This window comes from Panthera onca, chromosome E3, assembly GCF_046562875.1.
Source record: "Panthera onca isolate mPanOnc1 chromosome E3, mPanOnc1 haplotype 2, whole genome shotgun sequence".
Taxonomy (NCBI): domain Eukaryota; kingdom Metazoa; phylum Chordata; class Mammalia; order Carnivora; family Felidae; genus Panthera; species Panthera onca.
Genome location: NC_138354.1, coordinates 37039806 through 37067577, shown reverse-complemented (window position 1 = coordinate 37067577; position 27772 = coordinate 37039806). Strand labels below are relative to the sequence as shown.

At 44.3% G+C, this 27772-nt stretch overlaps 1 protein-coding gene across 20 annotated transcripts in view; it reads left to right on the top strand.

Annotated features, from left to right (window-relative positions):
* RBFOX1 (RNA binding fox-1 homolog 1) overlaps window positions 1–27772 on the top strand; it is a 2063692-nt gene that overhangs the window by 466481 nt on the left and 1569439 nt on the right. For all 20 annotated transcript variants that reach the window (XM_060648405.3, XM_060648402.3, XM_060648403.3 and 17 more), the window contains one exon: window positions 22524–22556. In XM_060648405.3, coding sequence (XP_060504388.1) covers window positions 22524–22556 — 33 coding nt within the window. The remainder of the gene's footprint in view (window positions 1–22523; window positions 22557–27772) is intronic.

The window sequence follows — 27772 nt, the reverse complement described above, 5'->3', positions numbered from 1 at the left end:
TAGAAATTGGCTTGGGCACTGTGTCATGTACCAGGTGACAAATATAGGACAGTTTTCTTGCATCTCAATTCTAGTCTCCTCTTGCCTTCCCCACCTCCCTGCAGCTCTGTCCTTACTTGAACCAGAGGCAGCACATCTGCACAGCAGTGAATCAGACAGCTCTTCTAAAGAGTCTGGAAGAACAAAGCCACTCCCAGAGAGGCCACCCACTCTCCCTGGTGTCTGATGGTGCATGGGATCAGGCTGGGGCTCCAGGATATGCTCTGCTCTGCTGAGTAAAAAGCCATCCCACACTGGCGGGTCTGAAGGTGACCTGGCTTTGCACCTCTTCCTCTCTCCTGTGCCTTAGGAATACCTGGAACACAGCTCTCATTATGTTATCACAGTTTTTTACATGAACACAGCTCTGGAAGAGAGGGCTTGGATGGAGGAACTGCTAGGATGAGAATCGGCTTCATATATGTGAGGGGATGTCATGGGTATGAAGACTTGGGTTAGTTAGAAGCGGGGGGCAGTGGTCAAAGTTACCTGGAAGTGTGTGTGTGTGGACAGAGAAGATGGAAAGAGCCCTCTCACAGCAGATGGACCTGGCCATCTACCTGGCAAGGTAGTGAGCTCCCCATCATGGAAAACATACTGCTGAACCGTAGAGCATATGTCAGGGTTGCACTGGGCTGTCATATGCCTTCCTACAAATGAGGTATTGTGCCTCTCTTCCTTCTAAATGTCCTAGTCTCCTCCAGGCTCCTTTGCTGTTGTGGTGCAGTGAGCTTCCTGCCCTTGGAGTGCTCCTAAAGCTGGCCATTGTTCTTCAAGGATGCTATAGGGAGCATTTCACTAGTAGGTAAGGCCTTTTGAGAGTGTGTCTTTTTAAAACTGTTGTCTTCATTTGGCTCAGAAGCACATAAAATAGAAGGAAGAAAGCAGAAGGCTCTCTTCATGGAGGATGGTCTGCATGCCTTCCCTTTCCCTTCATCCTCCAGGTGCCACAGGGGTGGGGAGTGCTGCTGGGGAGCTGTGGACACTATATACCACTGTGTCTTTGCTCTGGGAGTCTCCCTCTTGAACCATGGACTTGGAGTGTCAGGTTCCTGGAGAGAGTTCTCCAGAGTGAAAAGGAAATGGAGCCTCTGAAATCAAGTTCAAACTTGTTAGAGGGAATCGTGTTGAAAAGGCGCCCCAAACATGTTAACTGCAGCTGTTCCTAGCACGGAGAGAATGCTGATGATTTTCCTGGCGAGATGCGGGAGATCATCATATGAGAAGTAGTTAAGCAATAATTTAACATTGTTGTTCCTCCGTAAGCTGATGCGAGCTGCTTCTGGCAGGAGGGTTTGGGAGAATTTTGTTTTCTCTGTGGGATATCACAAAGCCTTTCAACTTGATTTTCATTTAAATCTTTACATGTTTGGTTTAGGTGTTCATTTGTTCATTCATTCATTCAGTATACATTTATTTTATTTTAAAAATTGTTTACTGTAATTTATTGTTAAGTTGGCTAATATACAGTGTATTAAGTATACTTTTTTTTAAGCCAAGGGCTTGCCCAGATCTGTGCTAGGTACTGGGGTATTTAAAGATAGGAGTTAATGAAGTCTGTGTTTTTCCTTCAGAGAATTGATTGCTCTCTGGGGAAATGGACATCTAAGCAAGTGACCAGAATACAAAGGTTGGTCTTACGATAAGAGCTTGGTTGGATTCTATTTATTGAGCATCTCCTCTGTACCACACACCTTATCCACATCATTATTTTTAACAAATTATCCCGAAGCCATTCCTTGAAGCAAAGTAGCCATTAGCATCTCTGTTCTCTAGATGAGAAAAGAGCGCTTCTGAGAGGTGAGATACCTTGCCCCAAGCTACACAGCTATAAGTAACAGAACTAAGATCCAAACCCGGGGCTGTCCTTCTCTGAAGCACTGGAGCCCACTCTACCACGTTGCCTCAGGCACAAACGAGAGAGAAAAATGCAATAGGAACAAACAGAAGCAGGGTACAAGCTCTGACAAGTGTGTCTGCATTGGATCCTGGAGGCTGAATTTAAGAATTTTGCCTTCAGAGATCAGGGGTACTTTCCTAGGGAGAGGAACATAATATCTTGGGAAGGCTGCGATGAGGTGGGTGAGAACCTTGGGAGGGCACAAGATGGGAACCCCGTTTCTAGGCCTCCCAGTGATCTTGAGTTGGGTTTTCTGCCACAACAAAGGGATGCGAGTATGTGGCTCTTCCTAAGATGAAGGCCGACCGTTTCAGAGAGCCAGGAACTTTAGCCATCACCCACCCTGAAATCTGTACACCAAGGACCGTTACCATCAGTGTTAAAGTTTTTTATACACCTTACTTTGAAGTTTCCAACTTGGAACCTCCGCCCACACATGAGTGCAGAATTGCCAGCCAGAAATGATGCATACTGCATTTTAAAATCTGGTTGGTGTGGCTGATTACAGATGCTATTCTAAAGAGCCCTGGCATAAAGTTTCCTATCCCACAGGAGTCAAGCCTGGTCCCCAAAGTAATTGGCGTTGCATTATTGATAAAGGTGTTGGGCCTACCATTGTGAGAACAATGGTTATCCACCTTCCTTCCTGACATCTGATTACTCCATGCAGCAACTCCGGTCACATTGGGCATGCGTGCAACTTTGGCGGCACAAATTCCTTCATTGACCGGCCACTTCAAAATGTGCTGTGTCCAAGGGAAAAAGGAAGGGGGAAAAATTAGCAGCACGTCAGTTTCAGAATATTTGTCCTGAATTAAAAAAAAAAAAGCGGACTTCTGTTCTCTTGTCCTTTCTCTGCCGTCTTAGAAATTGGATTAGTCATTATTAAACATTTTGAAGTGGAATAAAAAGAGGGAGAAGATTCCAAGGGCACATTGCGACTTTGATCTTAACAGAACCGTCATTGTCAGGAGCCAACACAAAGGCGGTTTGCGTTACACATTGAGATCCTAGTAATTAGGGCCTTGTAATGACCCGTTCCAAAAAGAAACAGCTCTGTTCCTTATTTGCCATTAAGAACACCAAGAGTTTATTTGCAGAGAATTGGGTTTAATTCAATTAGCAGGAATTGTGAGGCATTCACAACACAAGGTATATTAGCCCAGCACTTCGTTTGTAATGAGACCCAAAAAGCATTTAGGGAAAGAAAAGCTAATTATCCGAGATTCTTTTTTTTTTTTTTTTTTTTTTCAATAACATGGAGGGTTTAGTCCAAATTTCAGAGGCCTGTATTCCCAAATCCCTTAAGCTTTAATTAATGATTAACAGAGCAGCGAGATGTGGAGAGGGACAGGAAAGCTTTGCCATGAAGTCAGTGCCAAAGGGTATTATTAATAACCCGCACCCTGAACCAGCACTTGACAGTTTACAAAGCATTTCCACAACCATTATCTGCTCTGAATATTCATTTCCTTTTCCTTCTGGGCCAATTCTCCAGTGCTGGGAATATTTCTCCCCAGCCTGTCTTGAGTTTCAGCTCTGGGTTTGCATGTTAGAGCAAACCCTCAGCCATCATGACCATTTGCTTTAGGAGATGGACACACAAAACTACTGGCAAATGTGGATTCAGTTCTCATTTCCACCTTCATCCATGTGTATGACCTTGGGCATTTGCTGAACTTCTTCAAACTTAAGTTTTTCTTTTTCACCCCCATTTGTTACATTGCTGTCCAGTTTGGTGGCCACAGGCACATGTGGCTACTTAAAGGTTAGTGAATTAATTCAAATCGAAAAATCCCATTCCTCAGCCACACTGAGCACATTTCAAGGGTTCAGTAGCCACACATGGCTCCTGCCTTGGAGTGCATGTCCATCACCACAGAGAGCTCTCTTGGTCTATGAAAAGGAAGGCACTATTCACCCTTTGAGAGAAATAGGGTGGGAATTTCATGAGAAAATGCACAGAGGAGGCATGTGGCTCATGGTAATAGCACTCAGTAATAGCATCTGGGATGAGGTAGAAGAGAAGTCGGGGAGAGGTAGGGGCACCCCTGTACTCTGCTCCTTCTGCCTTCCCATTCTAGACATGGTGGGAAATAATAATGGCGGAAGAGGCATGGAAGAGAAAGAAACTTTGGTTAAGCATGTCTTATGTGCTCTGTTATCTCAGTGTTCTGATTATAATGCAACAAGTATTTCTTTAGCGCCATCAGTCTCATTTGTTTCAGTCTGCCAAGTAAGGAAGACTTTCTGCCCCCCACTGGATAGGTACCAGATAGTTACCTGGAGAAATAGAGGCTCAGGCAGGTGAAGTAGTGGACCCAAGAGTGAGAAGACAGTTCATGATGGAGCCAGGGCATCCCCTGTCCTGACGACCAACAGGACCATTTTCCTCTCCACCGGCAGTCAGCTGCCTCCATTGGCAGAGTTCCAGCCTGCTCTTTTCTTTTCTCTTTTCTTTTCACTTTTTTGTAAACTTTTTTTTAAATGTTTATTTTTTTTAGAGAGGCAGAGACAGAGCATAAGGAGGGGCAGGGGCAGAGAGAGAGATGGAGACATAGAATCCAAAGTAGGCTCCAGGCTCCGTGGTGTCCACACAGAGCCCAACGCGGGGCTCACACTTACAAACCATGAGATCATGACCTGAGCCAAAGTCAGATGTTTAACCAAATGAGCCACCCAGGTGACCCTAAACTCTTTTTTTTAATGTTTGTTTATTTTTGAGAGAGAGAGAGAGAGAGGGAGGGAGGGAGAGGGAAGAAAGAGAATGGAGAAGGGAAAGGGCAGAGAGAGGGAGACACGGAATCCAAAGCAGGCTCCAGGCTCTGAGCTGTCAGCCCAGAGCCCAATATGGGGCTTGAACCACAACCTGTGAGATCATGACTGGAGCTGAAGTTGGATGCTTAACCAACAGAGCCCACACAGGTGCCCCCAGCCTGTTCTTATTAAGGACTTGGCACTGGTGCTTCAGGTGGCCAAGGATATTTCTCTTCAGAGTCCTTGCACAATAAGTGGGTGTGAGGAAGCACATGGTCCCCTGAATGAGCTCTAGCAAATCCTCATCGCCTGCCTCACTGGGGATTGGGAATTTCCTTGAGAGCAGCTGTGGAAAAGGAATGCTTTTGCAAACAGCCCAGCCATGCACATCAACTGTACTAGTAGTTGATAAGTCAGTTAGTGCATTCAGACCCAGGCCACGCAGAGCAGCCCTGACAGATGGTCATCAGTCTGTCTCCATCCCCATAGCCATGAACTGCACATCCTCAGAAGAGAAGAGGGACACAGCCTCCAGGAGGACGTTGACCCTTATAGCACGGGTAGGGAATCCTAGCACAGTTGTGCACAGGCCAGGTTGTTCTCTGAAAGTCATTTGAGGAATGAAATTGAATTTCGTGACCGGCTCAGGGAACCTCGTTGCACTGAGAAACACATGACTTTCAGGTGGGAAACACATTAGCATCATCTTGGCGAAGATGCTGGCACTGGGAGAAGTAGAGGGAGGGCACTTAATTGGGAACAGGCAGTACCTGGCTTCCACTTCCAGCTCTGCAGCTAACTCATTGAATGGCCTTGAACAAGCCACATAGCCTTTGGGGCCTCACATTAATTATTTGTAAAAAGAAAAAAGACATTTTAAAGATCTAAAAATAGATGCTGGTAGCCATATAGGATTGTGATGTATTCACAGATATTATAGGAGAGAGATTCATTTCCAGGTATTATAGGAGCTCCAGAAAAAGGACACAGGCATTGGTGGACATTTCAGGACCTTACTGAAGCCTGAGATTTTACCTGACATGTGTTACAGGGCTGCCTAGGAGCTGGCGGGACAACACGGTGATGTTTGCCCATCAACTCTTTCTTGCTACTTCCAGAAAAGTGCTCAGAGCTGGCCAGGTTGACTTCAGTTCTACACCAAGTCTTCCGGCTGTGGCGTCTTGGGCCATTTCTTCTGTCACAGCTTAGTCTTCTTGTCCCATTGACAGGAGGCAGCCACCTCTTAGGGTTATCATGGGAGTCAATGAAATCGAGACCAATACAGCGCTTGGTTCAAAATAAATACTCAAACTACGTTAGCTCTTAGTATTGTTAACACAGTGCTTGTGATTGTCCAGGCACTGGGCTGCACTCTGGGGATACAAGATTAAATAAGGCATTATCTAGCCTACGAGGAGCTCACAGCCCAGTGCAATGGCTCTGACATTTTCTGGGAAAACCTTTTGAGAAGTAGATAAAAGCAATTGGTCTTCTACCCAGAAACACACACACACACACACACACACACACACACACACACACACACACAGTTTTAGGGTCAGGAACCACCAAAAGCCCGTAAACTTTATACTTTTTGGTTAAAAGACTAGTTTGCTTTGGAATTGTGGGTAAATTAATTTTTATACCCTGTGCAAGAATCACCATAATAACAAGAAAGCATTGGTTGCTGTTGGAGTCGGTAGGGCAGAGAAGTCTTCTGAAGCTGATGATTCTGGTTAAGAATGTTTAAAAAACAAACAGACTTTTTGGTTAGAATAAGTTGGGGTGGAAACAGGGCAGGAGCTCCAGGTATGAGAGGCCACAGTGTGGAATAGAGGACAAGGGGAGCAGGAAACACAGGTAAGGTCCTTGTTCTCCCGTCAAGAAGTGGGCAGGGTCTACTGCAGTCTCTGGAGGGCCAGAGATCAGAACATTTAACTTCTATTTCCAATTTAGCTTCCTATAACCTGGACAAAAATGGAATGCCTTAATTCAGGGGTTACATGGATCTGGGCAATGGCAGGAATAAGGGTCACTGGGTGATTGATCCCACGGGGGCTCTTGTTGACTTATAGACAGGTCTGTGCATAGCATCCGTACTTAGGCAAGTCATTGAGCCCAAACGTGTCTGCCCCTCACCAATGTCCCTGTCTTTGGTTGAATCCCTAGAAGCAGACCTCAAGATAAGGCTTATTTGGGAGGTGGCCCCAGGAAGCTGTTGGGGAAAGAAATGAGAGGGCAGTGAGGAGGCCAATGTGGGTCTTTTAAGGAGTAGGTCACCCTGTGGGCAACTGGGGCTCAGTCCCAGCTGGACCTTTGGGTGGTGCTGCAGGGTTGTCTCAGGGTTGTCCCTCTCAGTGGAGGGGTGGTTCCAGGACATTAGTTCTGACTAATGCCTGCTGTGTGCATGGAGAAGCATACTCCTGGGGTGAGAGAAAGCCACTGAGGCTGACAGGTGATGTGTGAAGACCTTGGTGTGGGAATAGCCAGAGGATACGTGTGAGGTATTGATGGATTTGCTGTCAACTTCTCTAGAAACTCATTTCCAGATGCCCAGTTTTTCCCAGACAGCCATCCCAAGTCCACACTCCAGGGCTTGTCTCAGTGGCCATGGCCTCTGATTTCCACCTGACATGGTTTTCAAGGCTGAGCTTTTCTGGGCCCTGAAACCGCCGTGTGGAGAGCAGATGTGAGGTGCGGATGAGGCCCCCAGTTGTGACTGTCTGAAGAGGTTTTGCTCCTTCTTAGCACCCCCTCCTTACTCAGAGGATCGAGTAGTGTGTGTTCTGATGATTATTCATCAGCACCTCCCCAATGTGCCGCTTCCTGGCAGCTCCTGTGTGATCTTGTGCAGAGACCCTCTCCTCCCGAGTCTTTAGAGCTTAGAGTTGCACCGTCTTTTGTTCTCGAGAAGTAAACACGGAGGTTTTTTGTTCCCCTCAAAGCTTTCCAGCTACTCCCAGTGCAGCCCAGCAGGAACCTGCTCCAAACTCAAACGGAATGTTATATATCGGATTTGTTTGCCTTTGCACATCATCTGCTCACAGATGTTTGTCCTTTGGCTTGTTTCTTTTTCTAATTAATTTTTGATTAAGTTTTGAAACACCTTCTGTCTCCACCAGTTCCTGCCACCACAGGTAATCCTATTTACTCTGAACCCAGCCTGGTGATCTGGGCTCTCCATGGCTCCACAATCTCAGTGGCTAATAGGAGATGGGGACTTTCAATTAACTGGTTAAGTGGTCTTATCCCTCTTATCCAGACAAGGGAGGAGGATGCTTGGACTAAGTGTGAGGGATGGAGAAAGGTGGATGAATCTGAGATATGTCTTAGAGGTAATGGGCAGGGGGAGGGTGGAAGAAAAGAGGGTCCACAAAGAAAATGGCACCATATCGTGGTGCATATTAAGAATATAGGTCGACTCACTCACTCCAAAGGATGAGAGTAACTTCATTATTTGGAATTATTTAGAGAAAGGAAGAAGAACAAGAATAGCAATTGCTAATACCCCGCGTTGGCACAAAGCATTGTGCTAGGCTTTTGAACATAGTAACAGCAGAAGTAGCATTGATGTATTATGACAACAAGCAATATTTGCTCCATCTTTACTCTGTACCAAGAACTATTCTAAATGCTTTGTGTTTGTAACCACGTTTACTCCTTAAAGAGCCCTGTATGGTCCCCATTTAACAGATGAGGAAACTGAGGCACAGAGAGGGTAAGCTACTTACCCCAGCTTACACAGCTTAGTTCAAGCCAGGTCTGATACTGAACTCAGGCAGGTGACTCCAATGCCTGATCTCTTTTGTTTTCTTCATCCACCATCTCCCAAGGGTATGAGTTCAGGTTTGAGTCACCAGACATGGAAACAGCCAGTTCAGCCTGGGAAAGAAAGTGACCAAAGATGACTGGCTTTCCAGTGGTTGGGATGACAGGTATGCATCCTGGTTGGAGAATGATACTGGGTGCATTGCAATGAACTGTTGGAGGCTCACACGTTCTCTGAGCCAAATCAAGCCATGGCCACCTGGCACTCTTCTGTATCTGTGAATCCCAGCTTCCCTTTGCAAAGGGCACCCCCAGCCCACTTCCCCCATTCACATGCGTCCTTCATCCCTCCCTTTTGCACACTTTGCTTGTGGACTGAACCTCAAAAATCATCCCAGTAATCCTGGACTCCTGCCAGATTCTATTATGGCAATAACTCCCCTGATAGTTAAATGATTCTGAATTGTGTTCCACACCAGGAATGAGGAATATCGGTGTCCATTCAGGTCAGTGCTAAAGATCATTGCCCAACTGGAAATGAGTTTCTCTTCCCAGGTGCCCAACGGGCACTGTGCCTTAACCTTCAAAGCCAGCAGAGGAGGTGGCTGCCCCGTATGGTGGTGTCACCCTCATCTTCCATTTAGCCTACAGACCTTTTACCAAGAGCCCCCCTACTCTTAATTTTCCTCTGTATGTTGTGGGAGACATTGTTCACTCTGCCAGGGATGTCCTAAAATCTGCCATCCCTGCCAAAGAAGATGAAATACTCAGGGGTCACCATGCAGGACAAGGGAGTAAGAAAAGCAAGCAGTCAACAGCAGGCAATTACCAAGTTCTTCCTTAATCTTGAGATTGCAGTGGGCAGAGCAGAGATAAATTATGTCATCTCTGTGCAATCAAAGGTTCTGAGCATTCCTTCATGCTGTCGTTTTCATTTTGGCTCCGTAAGTACTGTATCCTTTTAAAAAGAGTCATTGAACATGTGTACTCAAAGGTGACAGAGAAAGTATAAGCTTGGGGTTCTGTGTTCAGTGCTCTAAAGGAATTTTTCGTTGCTGGGTGGATTGGTGAGGGAATGAGGCTGGATATAGTAGCCCAGGTGTAGTTTCTGAATGCTTTGAACATCATGTTTAGAGAGCAGGGGCTCTGTAATCAAACCCACCTGAAATGGCCTTTCTGCCACTTACTAGCCATACATACCTTTCGGGTATAATTACTTCACCTGGGCATAAGACTCATTCTCTGTGACGAGAATTGAGATAATGTTTAAGAATACTGAGAACGGGGGCGCCTGGGTGGCGCAGTCGGTTAAGTGTCCGACTTCAGCCAGGTCACGATCTCGCGGTCTGTGAGTTCGAGTCCCGCGTCGGGCTCTGGGCTGATGGCTCGGAGCCTGGAGCCTGTTTCCGATTCTGTGTCTCCCTCTCTCTCTGCCCCTCCCCAATTCATGCTCTGTCTCTCTCTGTCCCAAAAATAAATAAAAAACGTTGAAAAAAAAAAAATTTAAAAAAGAATACTGAGAACGTTTTTTTCCTTTTTTTTTTTTTAATTTTTTTTTTAACGTTTATTTATTTTTGAGACAGAGAGAGACACAGCATGAACGGGGGAGGGGCAGAGAGAGAGGGAAACACAGAATCGGAAGCAGGCTCCAGGCTCTGAGCCATCATCCCAGAGCCCGACGCGGGGCTCAAACTCGCAGACCGCGAGATCGTGACCTGAGCTGAAGTCGGACGCTTAACCGACTGAGCCACCCAGGCACCCCGAACGTTTTTTTCCTTAATCCACAGCATAATCCTTAGTCAACTTTTTAATTTCATTATTAACAATATTGTATAGGAAGCTTCCTGGCCTTCCAGAAGCACGTCAGTACGGGTCTCCAAACCTTTGCCCATGCTGCTACTTAGCAAGCCCACTCTCCTTTCCTTAGGTTTATTTCTCAAGAGGTGGAGCACAGATGGAATTCTTAGGCAGTGAGTACTGGGAGTGTTCTTTGGCTGAAACTGAGCCTCAACTTGACCCACAGGGAGTTCTGGAGTGTGAGTAACGCTAGAGTTTTTGTATCTTGGAGCAAGTGAAACACACTTTTGCATGAATGTACCCATCAGTCATTGACTGCAGGCTGCTCCTGGGGCAGGGCATACCCTCTCTGGCATCTCTGGACAAAGTGTGGGTCTCCAGAGAAAGTGGCAGCTGTAAGCTTTGGCAACTAACACTCATAGCCCCTGGGGGATCGATGCAATGGACCATCGAAGGGATCTGGGTGGGGTCCCACCTTTCCTCTCCCAGTGCACGTCCACCCATCCTTCAAGACCTAGCTCTTTATCACCTCCTTTTAAGACCCCTTTCTCTCTTCCTTATGTTCTGCCCTTATTCTCTCTGCATCCATGAGCTGTTTCCCTATGGCCGCCTTGGTTATAGCACTTACCACACTGTAAGATAATTATATATTTACAAATCAGACCTGCCTCAGCAAAAGAGACCTCTTATGGGATGAGAGAGGACAGCCAATGAGGTATCAGTTGAATGAGGGCAGTGCAGCGAGGAACTGGGCACACTGAGGTGAGAGATGGAGTCTGAGACTCTCCATTTCAGGCCCTGCTTGTGTTTTGTGTCCTGGGGTTGGGCAACTCTAATCTTCTAGCCAGGCATGGGAATTGCCTGGGAATGGCCAGGGGGGATGATGGAAAGTCAAGAGATTGCACAGTTACATTTCCCAAAAGATTAGGGGTGGGAGTAAAACCTGGTGAATATGCTGGGCCTCTGGCCTGGGGTATGGCTTGCCCTGATCCTTGCTTCCTTAGCTTTGGCAGGAAGGGCCCCTGGCCTGATCACCTAACCTAATCACTTACTCTGCAATTGTGCCTGACAACACACAGCCTGCCTTGGGGATTCCCACTGACAATGGTGTGCCTCATCTGCAGCAACAAGGGCCCCTCCTTAGGGAGAGATGACATTGCAAAGGAGCCCCCAGAAAAGAGAGATCAGCGGCCTGGGCCTGGTCCTGGTCCCGCTTAAGAGAGAGAAAATAGGGATGTAAAGTCATGGGGTGGGCAGCAGAAAGGCAGGGTAGCATTCTGGCTAAAGGGTGCTGGGTTTCAAATTCTGGCTCTGAAGCTCACCAGCTGTGTTATCTAGCATGAGTTCTCTCACCCTTTGTTTCCATGTCTTTAAAATGGGGATTGTAATGGTATGGAATTTGAAGGTGAGTTGGAGGATCTGATGAGATTCTATAGGGTGTTTGGCCAGGAGCACTAGAACATTTGGGCCATACAATTCTTTGTTGTGGGTATTTATCCTGTGTTGTAGGGTATTTAGCAGCATTCCTGTCCTCAACCTACTCAGTGATAGTAACCCCTTCCTTTTCTGTGACAACAAAAATGTCTCCAGACATTGCCACATGTCCCTTCAGGGGAAATTATCTCTGGTTGAGAATCTCTGAGCTACTACAGATTAAGGGCCTTAAAATAGAGCCTGGCACATTTTAAACATCCATATATTAGCTATGGGTATCAATATTCTCATTAGTATCCTCATCACCAGTAGTAATAGTACATATGAGGATATCACCAGCCCTCAAATCTCAGTCCTTTAACACAGTTTATTTTTTTTCTCTTATCTATTTAATTCAGGTGTCCCTGGTGGTCTGACAACCCTCCACAAGGTGATTCAGGGATCCAGGCTTCTTCTAGCTCACAGTGTTCCCTTCCTCTTAGCCTTAGAGGGCCCCAGAGATATTTAGGAATTCCTGGGTAAATATTCAGAAATGTATTCAGAAATGCCTGGAGAGAGGTGCACTTGCCTCATAAGCTCCTTGGATTGAAAGTGACTTGCAGCAGTGTTGGTCACATTCCATTGATGAGAATGAGTCACATGGCACCGTCAAGTTGCAAGGGAGCCTGGGAAATGTAGTCCCTGGCTGGGCAGCCATTTGCCAGTGAGAATTCCACATGATGGAACAAGAAACATGAATCTTTGGTGGACTTTTATTCATTTCTGTCATTTATTAGCTGAAAGATCTAGTGGTCCTGGTCATTCTTATACCTGCCTTTATGTGGCCCCTTTGTGTTGCCTTGTAGTTTTCATGACCATGTTCTACTCTTCTTGGGTCCAAAAACGGGACTTGGTTGGCATAGCACTCTCAGAATCTGTGGGACGGAAGGAGACAAGGTTGGAAAGAGGCAAGAACCAAACTAGCTCTGGAGTTCACTGGTTCCCTAGGGATCTGGGAATCACCAATCCCTGGGGAAGATATCATTAGGAAAAGGAGTTCTTGTAAGGAGGGATATTCTCCTAGCAGAACTGGTCTGGGGAGAACCCCATCATTCATGGGATATATGTATACCAGCCCTTTGTTTCTGCCCTCATGTCACTGATTCAAAAATTAGGATCTCAGGAGAGAGGGGGACAGTGCTTGGTCATGTGTATATCCTCGTTGTCCTGGGGGATTGAGAAGAAGCATCCAGCCTCAAGATCCTCAACCTTGTCTGCTCATCAGAGTTCTGGGAGAGCTTTAATGAGTACCATTGGCCAGTACCCTCCCCACATCAACAAAATCAGGATGCCTGGGGCTAGATCCTGGACAAACAGCATTTTGTCCTGCTTTCTGTGACTCCAAACTGCAGTCAGCATTAAGTGTGGAAAGGGCCACCTCAATTCACCTCCTCAGTGAGACCACACAAGCATAGAGGAGAGGTGATTTCTCAGAATGGAAATTGAGATGTTTTTAAGAAAAGAGAAGAGGGGCGCCTGGGTGGCTCAGTCGGTTAAGCGTTCAACTTCAGCTCAGGTCACGATCTCGCAGTCCGTGAGTTCGAGCCCCGCGTCGGGCTGTGGGCTGATGGCTCAAAGCCTGGAGCCTGCTTCTGATTCTGTCTCTTCCTCTCTCTCTGCCCCTCCCCCATTCATGCTCTGTCTCTCTCTGTGTCTCAAAAATGAATAAACGTTAAAAAAAAACATTTAAGAAAAGAGAAGAGATACTGGGAACCAAAAATGACAAGTGTTCATACACCCAGAATGTGCCTTGGGTGTGAATTGTGCCCTGCATTCCCTTCCCCAACATAAAAACATTCAAAGTCAGTGTGTGCTTTCCTCAACCTCCACCTATTCCCTTACTCTTGTCCAGGTGTTATGCCCTCTCCCCTCTCCAAGCCTTATATGCATTTTCACAGAGGACAGAGTTAGGGCTTTTTAACCTGAGGGAAAGCATCACCAATTATGGGATTCCAGCCACCATGACCATGAAGAAAGGAGATACCGGGTGGAAAAGGAGGGAGTGAGGAGTCCAGGGATGTTTCCATAGCAATGCAAATTTTACCATAAGGGCTTTGGAAGGAAGGGCTATTACAGCTAGGGTACCACCTGTGCTGCTCTCCATCTGTGGCTGATGGTGAAGAAGGGAAGGGAATGGATTTGGAGTCAGGCCAATCTGAGCTCACATTCCTACCCTGACTCTTAATTGCTACATTGTCTGGAAAAGTTTCCTGACTTATCTGGGCTCTTAGGTCCTACAACATTGCTAAAAGGGTGATAATAACCCCTACCCAGCAGGCTTTGAAGACTGAATGAGGGAGTATAAACAAAACTCAAAGCACAGTGCCTGATACGTGAAGTGTAATACAAAACCAGTGTTAGGTCTGTCATTGTGCCATTTCAAATCACATAGCCTAGATCCTCTGTAGAATCACTAATCCCTGGGGGAAGATATTATTAGGAAAAGGGTAGAATATTTGAAAGTTTTGAAAGGATTGGCAGGAACTAGATGGTGTCTAAATAATAACTGTGTAATTTTTTTTTTTTTTTTTTTTTTTACTGGAGAAAACTTGGAAAACACCAGAGAGAAAGAAGAAAATGAAATATCCAGTTTTACCTCCCAAAGAAAAACACTGCTAATTATTTTTGGGGAAATAATTATGAAAATTTCCCACATTTCTTATTCGTGTTTTAACATAATTGAAATCATGGGGTATATGTCATTTACATTCTGGGGTTTTTTTCCTTAATATATAAGCATTTTCCTGTGTTATTTCAAACTTTGCTTAAGCATCACTTCAACAGGAATACAGTAGTCCCTGAAAAGGGGATGACTCACTAAGGTGAGTCAATCCTCTTTTGTTAGGTACCTAGGTAGTTGCCATTACACAAATGTTACAAAGCATTCTTTTGTGCCACAAACTTTTGCTGTATTTCCAATGTGTGATTAGGAGAGATTCCCAAGAGCCAAGAGCTATTGGGTCAAAGAGAAAGAAGAGTTTTAAAAGATCTTTATATTTCCAGATTTCTGAGCTAAATTTGAAAACAGACCCATATAAGCCTTTTTAAACTTTGTAGCCTGACCTCAGAAAGCAACGGGCTCTCTGCAAGAGACACAGATGGCAGCAGCTTACCCCCAAAGATTATAGGATCTGGTGGGAATGGGCTCAGGAAGCCCCAGCATCCCCTCCTGACACGAGCCCAGCCTCCTATGTGCCTCATAATTAAGCTTCAGATAATGTTTGCAATCTCTCAGTGTTTTCCAGCACGTGTCAGGGTGACTGATGGGCTCGTCACAGCTCAGACAGCCATCATCGTAGTGCTGTAACTACTTTAACCTTCCTAACACACTAACTTCAAGGGCAAACCAAGGGCGGAGGTTTGTCAGCCCCTTCCTGCTCAGCCTCCCTACCATGGACGGCCTTTTCCTTTCCTCTCCCTGCCCTCCATCCTCTTGCTGCTCTCAATATCATCCACAAGATAGACCTAAGGCAGTTGTTTAACACCATAAGTAAAACTATTCTTAGGTTACAAGCTGCCAGAATTTTGAAGCAAGTGCATGTAAATATTTCATTTCTGACACTGAAAGTTATTAAGAGAAACCTTGTGCATTTTCTAGAAGAATTTTAAGAGACGTTTATTCATTGGGCATGTCTGGAGCCTGTGGAATTTGTTTGGGGGGGGGGTGTTGAATATCATCTGTGAATGGGTTCTTTCCTTTTTTACACTCACATTTAAAAATCTGGGCTGAGTTATGGTGCCTCAGTGGCTGGAACCAAGTCCTGGGCTAGAAGGGAGGAGAGGGATGGCAGGGAGAGAGGAAGCTGCTTGCTTTCAAAAATACCCCTTTGGGTAGTCTGTTCACCGGCTGTTCCATGAAGTGCAGTGAAGTTTAAAATACCAGGTGTTAGGATTGCTGCTGTTACAGTTGCTATACCAAACTCATTGAAATGACAGCCGTCTTATCTCCAATTCCAACTCCATACCAGACATACCTATGAATCCACACCAAAAAAGGCAGTGAGATAGAGTTTTGTGTCCATTTTCTGAATGAGGAAACTGAGGCTCAAAGAAGTGAAGTTACTTTCCCTTGGCCATGCACACAGATTGTAAATGGTAGAGCAAGGATTTACAAAGCCCAGGGATTTCTGATTCCAGAGCAACCCATATACATTTTGCCAGCTGGAAATCAAATTGAGCTCACCGAACATCTTCACTTGACAGTAAATCTGGAGTATTGCATGTATAAATGCACAACGAACAGCACAGTGCATGTGGTTCTGTGAAAGGAATGATAAACCCACCATTTACTATGTGCCAGGGACCGTGTCAAGGGCTTTGAATGTATGTTTTTGGTTAATTCTTAAAATGATCTTACAAAAACACATTTTCTATTTTGTAAGTGTACAATTACAGGTTTGGAGAGGATAAGTACCTTTTCTTGTGATCATCTGTTGTTGTGTGTCAAAGTATCCTAAAACCTAGTGGCTCAAAACAGCATCCATTTATTATAGCTCAAGACTTTTTGAGTCTGAAATCCAGGCATCGTGTGCCAGACATGAATTGACTGAAATTTCTTGGTGGCATTCATCTGCCAGATGGAAAGCTTGGAGGGTCCAAGATGGCCTCTCTTATGTGGCTGGCACTTTGGCCAGGGAGGCTGGAAGTTTAGGCTTACTTGGGACTCTCCATCACAGTGTCTCAATGTGGCTTCTCCCAGGGGCCTCCGGGTAGTTGAACCTCTGACATGGCATCTGGGGGCACTCAGAGAGGGTTGCCATGGATACTAGTGGAAGATGTCAGTCTTTTATGGCTGAGCCCAGAACTGAAATAACATCCCTTCTGCTCTAGTCTGTGGGTCAAGGTAGTTTTAGAGCCCGCTCATATTCATGGGTTGGGAACAAAGACCTCACCTCTCAGTGGAAGAAGTACCCAAGAACATTTGGCCAGTTTCAATCACTACATGTGCCCAAGATGACATATCTGGAAAGTGGTAGAAATAGGTATTGAACCCAGGACTTGACTCTACAACCAGCCTTAGAGTCCCTAGCATCCAGAGAATATGACCATTGCAGGTAGAGATGCCAGTGTTTACTATTTAAGAAATAACATAAAACCAACACCACCATGGGGAAGAGTTTCTCTGTTCCCAGTTTACTGAAAAGTAAACTCTCAGATGAGGGAAGTGACCTCACTGCCACTCAGCTGCTGAGTGGCAGGAGCCCCATTTGTCTTATTTCACAGCCCAAGCATGTTTCTGCTTCATTACTCTTTGACGATAGCACCTGAAGGTATTCTGTGTACACCAGTGAAAACAACCCAGAGACTCAGTGAGTTCAAGTAAAGAGTTGACTCAATTTGGTGAAGAATTCAAAACTCGTTGCTGGCCCCATTGGTCAAGGTGACTGAAATGTTTCCTGTTATCCCAGAATAGATCCTTAGGATCATATCCGAATACAAAGGAGTGCTGAGCATCTCTTATATTTGAGAGAGGGCCAAACATAAGGGCTCAGATACCTTCTCAGGGCTCTTTCAGAGGAACAAGCTAGGTCTGCTATAGATACAGAAGGTCAGAGGATTCTAAGGAGAGAGAGAATGATCAGTGTCAACTTGGAGAAAAGCTGAATTCTGAGGGGATCTTTTGTAGATATTGGGGAGTGAGCAGTAAGACTGTGTGCTCATGCAGCTTCTTTGCTGATGGTCTCAGCTTTGGTCTCATGAACCAACCAGTGAGTTTCCTCAGTGTCAAGAGGATACCACAGAAGATCAGGGTTTGAGACACCTGGCTCGTGCACCCAAGAGGACCAGCTGCAAAGTGAGGGGAACTTAGCACCAAGAGACTGAATTATGCTCACAGAATTAATCATGAGGAGAAATTGGAAGAGATTGGACAGAGGTGGATTTTCTATCAGGGAACCATGCAGAGAGGTCTTGAGCAAGGCAGTGATGCAGTGAAGAGGTGTGGCCAGGCCTGCTGGCTCTGCTGTCCATATTCTCCTCTTTGACATACAGACTGACGACATGTCCACACCCCCTTGCCATTGTATATGGCCACTTGACTGAGCTCTAGCCAGTAGAATGTGGGCTGCAATGCCTGACATTTCTGGGTCTGATTCCTTAAAACCACCATTTTGCTTCTCCATATGTTTTCCTCCTCCTGGATGGCTAGTATGAAGATGACCATAGTGACCATGGAAGCCACATATTAAAGATGCAGAGCCTCTTGCAGCCTGAATCCCTGGATGATCATGTGGAGGAGAGCTGGCCTCTAATGTTCTTCCACCTGGGACTATTACGTGGGCAAGAAACGAATACCCATTGTGTCGAACCATTACACATTTGGTTCTATCTGTTGCTGCAGCTTCCATGTCCCTAGCAAATATACGAGGCCTGCACCCATAATTTCCCCCAAAAATCCATTGTGCTCCCATGAAGGTATAGAGAATCATAGAGACCTGGGTTCAGTTCACTGCTGTACCAGAAAAGTAATTTGACTTATTTGGTCCTTTTCTAGATCCATTTAAAGTGAGCTTTATGCGTTGAATCAGCTAATAAATTATTTTGTGTCCTTAAGCTATTTAGAGTTGTTTCTATCCCATGCTATCAAAAAAGGCCTACCACTATCCTTGCAAAAGTAATAGAGTGGTACCCCAAAATGTTCAGCACAGAAGGTTGAATAGTTTGGAACAACAGAATCCCAGATGGTATTTGGGTATCTCAGACTCAGGTGCTTAGGAGACTAAGTGGGTATGCCTGAACAGTGATCTTCCCTCGAATCAATTAACTTAGTCCTGGTATCTACTCATCTGTGGGAAGACCTCGGAGGGAATCCATTATCTACATTGTGTGGGCATAATCCGTATATGGGTTTTGAAGACAGTTTTGAAGTCTGATCTGTGTTCAAACCCTGCCTCTGACACTCTATAGTGTGGAAGGGAGCTTAGCGTTCCAACCTCAGCTTCCCTGTCTGAAAATGTAGCAGGAGAGCCTGCTGCTAGAGTTGAGGTGAGGATCTCGAGGTAATCATGTATGTCAAGTTCCTAGCACAAGCAAGGAGGAAACCCTTAACATCAGCCTTTGCAATTTCAAACACTTACAGAGAAATGGAAGAAGAGGAAGGAAATGATTAAAGGATGGGAAATGGCTGGAACAAAGCTTTAAGGAGTGTCCTGCCGGGAGTTTCTGGCAAGCCTTCTGTGCCTTGTTAGGGTGCACTGAATGGCTCACCTCAAACATGGCTCTAATCATATCAGGCCCCGCTGGAAACCCTCTGATGGCTGCTGCTGACAAGATAAAAGCCAAAAGCCTTCACCTGGCACTTACAGCCCCTACAGATGAGCCTCATTCATCCAGCTGGCTTCTGCAGTCCGTTCTAGGTGCCTGACATACCACAGCAGATCACAGACGGGCCCCTAGGTCTGTGGGTGCCACATTCCTGAATAAGCCCTCAGCTATGTGTGTTAGAAGTGAATCTAACATAATTAGGACTATAAGATCAACCTCCCCTCAGTGTAGTATCTAGAGGGTTCCAGTAACTTTCACCATTTGCTTCTTCTCTACTTACCTGATAGGTGGAATTATAAATCCCAAGTACTATTTGTCTCCATTTGGCCAAAAGCCACACCACTCCCTATCAATGACCATATGACCCAGTTCCTACTTTGTCATATGAATGGTGGAGAGAGTTGGGTTTAGTTCACTCTTCAGTGAGAGCAAGAAACTCAGCATATTTCTAAAGTCTTATTGAGGCACCATAAAGCTTTATTTTTATCCTATTTTATTTTTTTAATTTGTTTAATGTTTATTTATTTTTGAGAGAGACGGAGTGAGTGCGAGTGGGGAAGGGGCAGAGAGAGAGAGGGAGACACAGAATCTGAAGCAGACTCTGGGCTTTGAGCTGTCAGCCCAGAACCCGATGTGGGGCTCAAACTCAGGAACCGTGAGATCATGACCTGAGCTGAAGTCAGAGGCTTAACTGACTGAGCCACCCAGGCACCCCAATTTTTTATCCTATCTTAAATTTATGTTTATTTTGGCAAGTAATATCTGGGTACATTCTCACTGAAAAAATTTCAAACAATTTGGAAAAAGAAAGTTCCCCACAACTTTTTTCAACCCATCAATTATCAGTCAAGTTCCAGTTTCTTCCTCAGAGGTAGACCTTTGTTAGCTTAATGAGTATTCCTCCTAGACATTTTTCAGACATATATCTATGTGCAGGGAGGCAGGGAGGAGATGAGGAATGTATAATGCATGTAGACTTGAGAGTTTTTTTTAGAGATTGGTACAATTTTGTGTCCTATTCCGCATCTTTTCTTTTTCATTAATAGCATGTGCTGTCCAGTTTTTCATGTCAGAACACTACAAGAAACATAATATTCTAACTGTGTGTAATATTTTACAGTATGGATGTACCATAATTGGTTTGGCTTAGAGGATCATAAATTTGGAGTCCCCAACAGCTACATCCAGACTACATATGTGTTTTGTTTGGCCAGAACCATAGCTACCCTGTTTTAAATTAAATCCAATGGATTCAGGTAGAGTAGGCAATCTCTGATTTCCACACAGGCCCCACCATTCCCTATTATCTTATAGGCAGCCCGCTTTATACATTTTGATTACTTCCCTGACCCCTGCAGGCATTTGAGTATTCAAACTCAGTATTTTAGTCATTCTTTCATTTGTGGATGTTTAAAATTTTTTAGAAATGTATTGTTATCTTGAACAATGCTGCAGTCAATAGCCATATCGATGCCTCCCTCTATATATTTACCTAAGGTAGATGTAAGAATTGGATTTGCACAAAATCAGGAGACACACAGGTTAGGAGACACACTAAAATTATAAAGTGGAGAAAATCCAGGTCAGCTGAGAACTGTGTGGTCCAAGTGCTCTGTTAAGCATGGAGAGAGGCATACTGCTTAAGACCTGTAGCTGCTAAATATCATGCTCCCCTTTCATATTCCCACTGGTTTTTAGCAGGGAAATGCATGTCTCTGCAGGTGTACACACACACACACACACACACACACACACACACACACACACACACACACGCATGCACACACACATGCACACACACACGAGATTGTGTAGCATCCAGAGCATCTGTGGCAAATTGCTTGGGAATGAGCTCTTCTCCCAGCCCCAGTTCTGAAAGGGCTCCAGAGCAGAGGCCAGGAGCAGAGAGGCTCTGAGCTCTGACATTGATTACACCTTGGAGCGTTTCTCCAGGCCTGGCCCCTGGATTCATGGTTTGGCAAGCTTCAGGCCATGGCTAATGGACTCTCTTGGCTGAGGTCATTTGAAGGCTGGCCTCCCATTTAGGAGGCTAATGATGCGTGAAGCTGCCCACTGGGCAGCAAGTAGCTCTGTCTGAGCTACTTCTGGGCCTAATGTTTAGATGAGGGCTAGACTTGATACCTTGAGGTGAGCGTGGGAGAGGTGCTGCTGGTAGCTGGGCCAGTATGAGCTACAGGGACTGGTCAGCTAATTTAGGAAGACATAGATTCCTAAGCATTTTGTTGGAGTCACAACTGTGAGCTAGTATTGATCAGTATCTTAGTGTGGGCTGCCATAACAAAATACCATAGCCTGGGTGGATTAAACAACAGAAAAATTTATTTCTCACAGTTCTGGAGACTGGAAGTCCAAGGTCAAGGTACCAGCAGAGTTGGTGTCTGGTGAAGGCTGTCTCCTTGGGTTACAAATGGCCTCCTCCTTTTTCTGTCCTCATATAGCCTTTCCTTAGTACATACAGGTGCAAAGAGAGAGGAAGGAAAGGGAAGCCAGCTCTTGGTGTCTCTTCTGATAAAGATACTAACGCCATCAAGAGGACCCAACCCTCGTGACCTCATCTAAATTGAATTACCACCCAAAGGCCCCATCCCCAACTATCATCACATAGGGGGGTTAGAGCTTCATGAGTTTTAGAGTGACATAATTCGGACCATAGCTGTCTGGTAGGAAAATATGGCTGAGTTTGGTCAAGTCAACCTTGGATATAAGATAGAAAGCAGAAAAAAAAAATCCTGTATGCCCCTGGAGAGGAGACCCTTATAGGCTTATATGAACAATGGTGGGTGGTGTTGGAATCAAATCCTTTGGTAGAGAATGGGCTGTGGGTAGGACCCTGAAAGTCCATATGATGTTATCTTGGGTTTTAATTTAATTTCCCCTACTTAATAACATTCTGGTCTTGGAAAAATTAACTTTTTAAAAATCTCATATTATCATCTATGAAATGGGAATAATAAAAGTTGTCCTGGAGATTAAATGAGTCAGACAATAAATGTGAAGTTGGCACAATGCTTTCTTTTACAATATTTTGAGGCATTTTTAAAACAGAAAACTATATTTGCTGTAGTTTGTAGTTTTACTTTCCCATAGCACTGATTTGAAACTTTAAGCAAAAAAAAAAAACAAAACAAAACAAAAACAAACCCTCAAAAATGTCTTCAATGCCTTTGCCTTTTCAATGTTCATTTAATCATTATCAGTGCACGGGCATTGCACACAGCCCTCCCCCTTTTTTTTTCTGGCAAGATGGTTATAATGTGTTGAAAATATTAATTATCTTCTTCACCTTATACACAGGACTGGAAAAACAAATCTTGTTGATGTGCTTGGTAGAAGAAAAAGTCCCTTTGTGTGTGTGTGTGTGTGTGTGTGTGTGTGTGTGTGTCACACTCATTGTCCCCTTGGGTCATAACAAATTATTGATGCCAGTTCCTTTAAAAAGACAATTAATCCAATTACCTTCTTGTTGAATCAATACTAATGTCTTTTTTTTTTCTTTAACTTTCAGGTTTCGACAAGCCTGGCTGCCAGCAAAGCTGAGGTAGGAAATGTGGTTTTGCTATCTCTTTGGAGGACATTTTGATGTGGTTTTCTTCTGTGATGCAGTGAAATAGGTATCCTAGCTGTGATCTGCTCTGTGCAGTCTCTTGGTTGTTTGGATGGGGTGTTCTTAGTTGGCTAGTTTCCATGGTGCTGTGTTTGGGGTTGAAGAGGTATGCGCTGAGTAGTCCTGTAAAGGTGGTTTGTGGTTTCAAAGTCAGGTGTCCTGTTTGATTCTGTCTTGGTGACTTCAGAGTCTGTCTGTATGTACACATTATGATTCCAGCTCCATTAAGATAAGCCCTTGCTTTGGCAGTGAGACCTCCTTCTGTCTCTGTGCTCTTCTCCCATTTCCTCTCTCCTCTTCCTCTCCCTGCTCATCCTCTGAGGCACCAAGGGAACTGTGGCTGGTGCTGGTGATAAAAAAAGATACTGGTCAGAGGTCACCAGCAAGATGACCATCATTGGGACTTGTATGTGATGTCATTTAATGAGTATCTCCAAAATATATCCAGTGCCACAGGGCACTCAGGCTCCTAATCCCAAGTTATTGTGTGGGTAAAACAAGAAGCATTGACCTCAGCTCAGGAGCCTGGGTTCTTTGTGGCCTTGTGCATCACTGTAACTTCTGAGACTCACCCTCCTGGTGTGCCCAATGAGGATAATAACATCTCCTTTGGATCCATAACTTGGGTGTGGAGGCAGATTCTGTCATGGTTCTACAAAATGTAAGGGGAGACCATTGTCAAAGAGTGGAAGCCCCAGGTGAATATCTGCATCCTTGGATGCGATAGTTTGGTGTGCAAAAGTTTTCCAGGAACTGATGTGCATTGGTGGTGTAAATGTTACTTTGGATGCCTAGTGAGGCAGATATTTGGGAAGCAGATCATTTGGAGGGTAATGGAGTGGGAAACAAAAGGAAGGGGTGGAGGTAAGGAGCCACTAGTATCACCTGCTTTCCATGATCTTGTTACCAATGACTCAAGCCAGTCATTTACCTCCCCAAACTTAGTTTCCTTGTTTTCAGAATGAGAATGATAATACACATCACATGAGGTTTTTGAGAGCATTAAAATGGCATTGGCAGTGTTTACTCTTTTAGTCTGCTGTAACTAGAAATCTACTTTTTGTGTATTCAGCATGAATATATGTAAGGCTTTACATGTATCATCTTATAAAATCCTTATGAAATCTTGTGATGTACACACTATTATAATCTTTATTTTACAGAGGATTAAATGGAGTCTCAGAAAACACAGTAGCTTTCCCAGTCATTCAACTAGTGAGTGATAGAGCCAGGATTCAAGGTGGGGTACAAAGTATTGGCTCTTAACTGCCATGCTATGTGTCTTTGTTCAGGCTGCTGTAACGTGATCACATAGAATGGGTGGTTTAAACAGCAGGAACTAATTTCTCACAGTTATGAAGGTTGGGAAATACAAGGTCAAAGTGCTGGCAGATCTGATGTCTGGTGAGGATACTCTTCCTGGTTTGCAAGATAGCCACCTACTGGTTGTATCCTTGTGTGGCCAGAGAGCAGAGAGAGGAAGCAAGCTCTTCTGTCTCTTCTTAGAAGGGCACTAATCCCATTCATAAGGGCTTCACCCTTATGATCTGATCACTCACAAAGGCCCCACCTCCTAATACCATTGCACTGGAGGTTAGGATTTTAACCTATGAATTTGGGAGGACACAAACATAAAATTCCCCAACACTACATAAACCTGGTGCATAGTGGGTGTTCAGTAAATGTTAGCAATGTCAATCCTTAAAGGCCAGTCCTGCTTTCTTCTTTTTTTTTTTTTATTTATTTTTGGGACAGAGAGAGACAGAGCATGAACGGGGGAGGGGCAGAGAGAGAGGGAGACACAGAATCGGAAACAGGCTCCAGGCTCCGAGCCATCAGCCCAGAGCCTGACGCGGGGCTCGAACTCACGGACCGCGAGATCGTGACCTGGCTGAAGTCGGACGCTTAACCGACTGCGCCATCCAGGCGCCCCAAGTCCTGCTTTCTAGATCATACCCGAATGCCTGTCCAGCCTCTCTGGTCAGCACCACGGACAGCTGCCTGTTTCTTGTGACCTTCCGTCTTGCATTCCCTTAAAGGGTCTCACATTTGTGTCCCATTTGGCGATTTAAAACAAACGACAATAAAAACACCTTTACATATGTTGTCCTTTTTCAATTTCGCAGAAATGGCATATGGGAAGATATTGTTCCTGCCATTTTCAGATTTAAAAATGAAGTTTTAATGATCTGGTAATTCCATGCCTACTTGTGTGCCCAAGAAAAATGAACGCTTATGCCCAGCAAAAAATGTCCACAGGAATTTTATCATAGTCAAAAACTGTAAACAAACCACATGTCCATTAATAGGACAATAGATAAATAAACTGTGGTATATCCATGCAATGAGTACAAGACAGTAATGAAAAAGAATTTTTATATATCTATGAAACAGCAATCTCAGAAACATGTTGAGTGAAAAAAATGAGAATGACAGATTACACTGTGATTTTATTAACATGCATTTAAAACCAGCACTCCTCTCTGGTGATAAAAGTTAACAATAGTAGTTACCTCTTGGAGGTGCTGACTGAGCAGAGGCTCAAGAGAAGTTCTTGGGATGATGGAGTTACTCATCACCATTACCTGGATGTGGTTACACAGGTAACCAGCACATGTAGAATTTATAGAGCACCATGTTAAAATTATGCACTTTATAGTATGAAATTTGTATACCAAGAGGAGGAGGAAGAGGAGGAGAAAGGAAAGGAAAGGAAAGAAAATACAAACATTAAAAATATAAAACAGGATAATGAAAAAAAAAGGATGATCAGGTGGAAAAGGTGGGATAAAAGTGTAGGAATGCTCACCATATAGACAAAACTGTAGATCAAAAAAAGCCAAAATTCACTCACTCATTCCTTCCTTCCTTCCTTCCTTCCTTCCTTCCTTCCTTCCTTCCTTCCTTTTTGCTCCAGATTCTATTTCCCAGATGGAACAGGTTTTAAAAAACACACGAAACTTTTTCTTTCTCCTAACCATTGTTTCTAAGACTAAATTGTAATTGCTGTAACCTGATCATATTTTTTGCACTACTGCAGGGAAGTAACCTTTTATTAATTGAATTTCTAATGGCAATTCATCAAAGCGAGCGATCACCGTTATTTAATGCGTGATCCATATTCATGGCATGTTCTGTTAGGTAAATAATAGTGGCTCTGGGAAGGTGCTTCTGTGAGGTCTTTTCCTTCTCAAATGACTTTTTTTTTTTCCTAAGTACAGACAAACAGTTGTAATTTAAGCAGAACAAACCCCACCTGTGGAGGAGTCATTGGTTAAAGGGAGACAAGAAGAATTACAAACCCACAGAATCAGTGAGAATGAATGGCTTTGCCAGTTCCCTTTCTCTCTACAGATTGACAGTGAATATGTGAATAACGTTTGCTAAATCTGGACTTTGAAAACATGACAGCAAGCTGTTTGTGCCAATAATTTTTCATGGCATATGCCACCCCTCCCCGCACCACACACAGTTTTAATAAGATGGCACATGGACTATTGAGAAATGTTAAAACCCTGCAGAGGAAAGAGCTTTATCTTCTGACCAAATTCTGCCCAGCAATGTTTATGACAGCTGAAGAATTTATCTTAAATTCCCTCTGCTAGCCGCAAAGCACATGGCCCTTTGTCTCTGAGCAGCCTGTAAGAACCAAACTAAGATGTCACATACATAATATAACAGATAAATGGCCCAATTTCCATGTCCACATGATGAATGGAATGCAAGTTCAGCACACACATATTTGCACATTAATTGGCCCTGCATGGTTCCATTTTGTTCCTAAGTTGCTACTGTATGTCTCGTGGTCTCCTTCCCCTTCAGAATCATTAAGCTTGTTTTATCGCACAAATGCATACACATTTCCCCCCTATTTATCGTCACGCAGCTTGCCCTGCTGAGAGAGAACCAAGTAACCTGGGCATAGCCATCGGATTGCAAATGCCTACATCTGAGTTCTCTCCACCACCAACTGCACATTAACACAAAGATCTGAGACCCAGCCCCACAGTTGGTTATGCTGACAGGCAAACAAAGGAGGTTGCAAGCGAGGATGTTTGGAAAAAAAATCATTTCTATTCAGTTAGCAGTTGGTTTCTTGCCTCACCTTAATGATTTCCTGTTGATAATTTAATGGCAATATAAACCCAGTGGAGGGCCTCAATTTTGATAAATTGGCCTGCTCCTATTTCATGGCAAAGGAACCGGACTGAGATTGATTGATATTATAGTTTTGCCATCCCAAATAATTGCAGTGGCCAACAGTGCAGGTGGTAAAGCCCAGGGGCCTTCAGGAAATGTAGGTAGAACCTCCCTCCCACTAATCCTTTTTTCCATCCAGAAGGAAACTTTATCCCAGGCCAAGGAATCATTTATTTTTCCTGTCTCAACCCTGAGTCTCAGGGCTTCAGAGCCCTGTAAGCGCTCTGGCCCGTGTGGGGAGAAACCAGTACTTTGAAAAGGGACTGAGTTTCTTTGTGGGCAAAAGATCAATCCTGGCCATTTCAGGTCACCTGAGAAGCCAGAATATTTTATAAAGAAAAGCTGAGCTATTGCATGGACAAGGTTACAGTGCAAAGAACGCGAACGTTGAAGTCTCTTCGATGATGTATGAATCATGAGTCCACATCTTACAAGTCAGGTGCCTATGGTCAAGTCACTTGCCTGCCAGATAAGTTTCTCATCATTAAATTGGGGAAAATTAAACCACCCCAAAGGTTGGTTTGAATTTTAGAGCTTGATAATCTATATGCATTGCCTAAGATAGGACCTGTCACAAAATAAATATTCAGCATTTATTATTTTATTTCCTCACACAACTCCTGTCTTTTATCTATTATATAAAGCAAGACAGTGTATCAATAAGCTCATTCAAAATTTACTTTGAGACCTGTAACTTTGAAAACTTGCTGTGAAGGTTTTGTACCATGGCTGACCCAGACCCTAGCCAAGCAGAAGTTTAGTTACATGGCTTAATTCATATTAGAGTTCATGGCCCCTTTCTCTCTACCAAAAACAAGATCCACTTGAAGATTAGCAACTTTCCAATGGGCACTCTTGGCCTTGTCTGATTTTACCTAATTACACTTTGATAGTCCTCCCTGTCCTTGAAGCCAGCTTAAAACAATATTTTACAGAACCTTAACAATCAC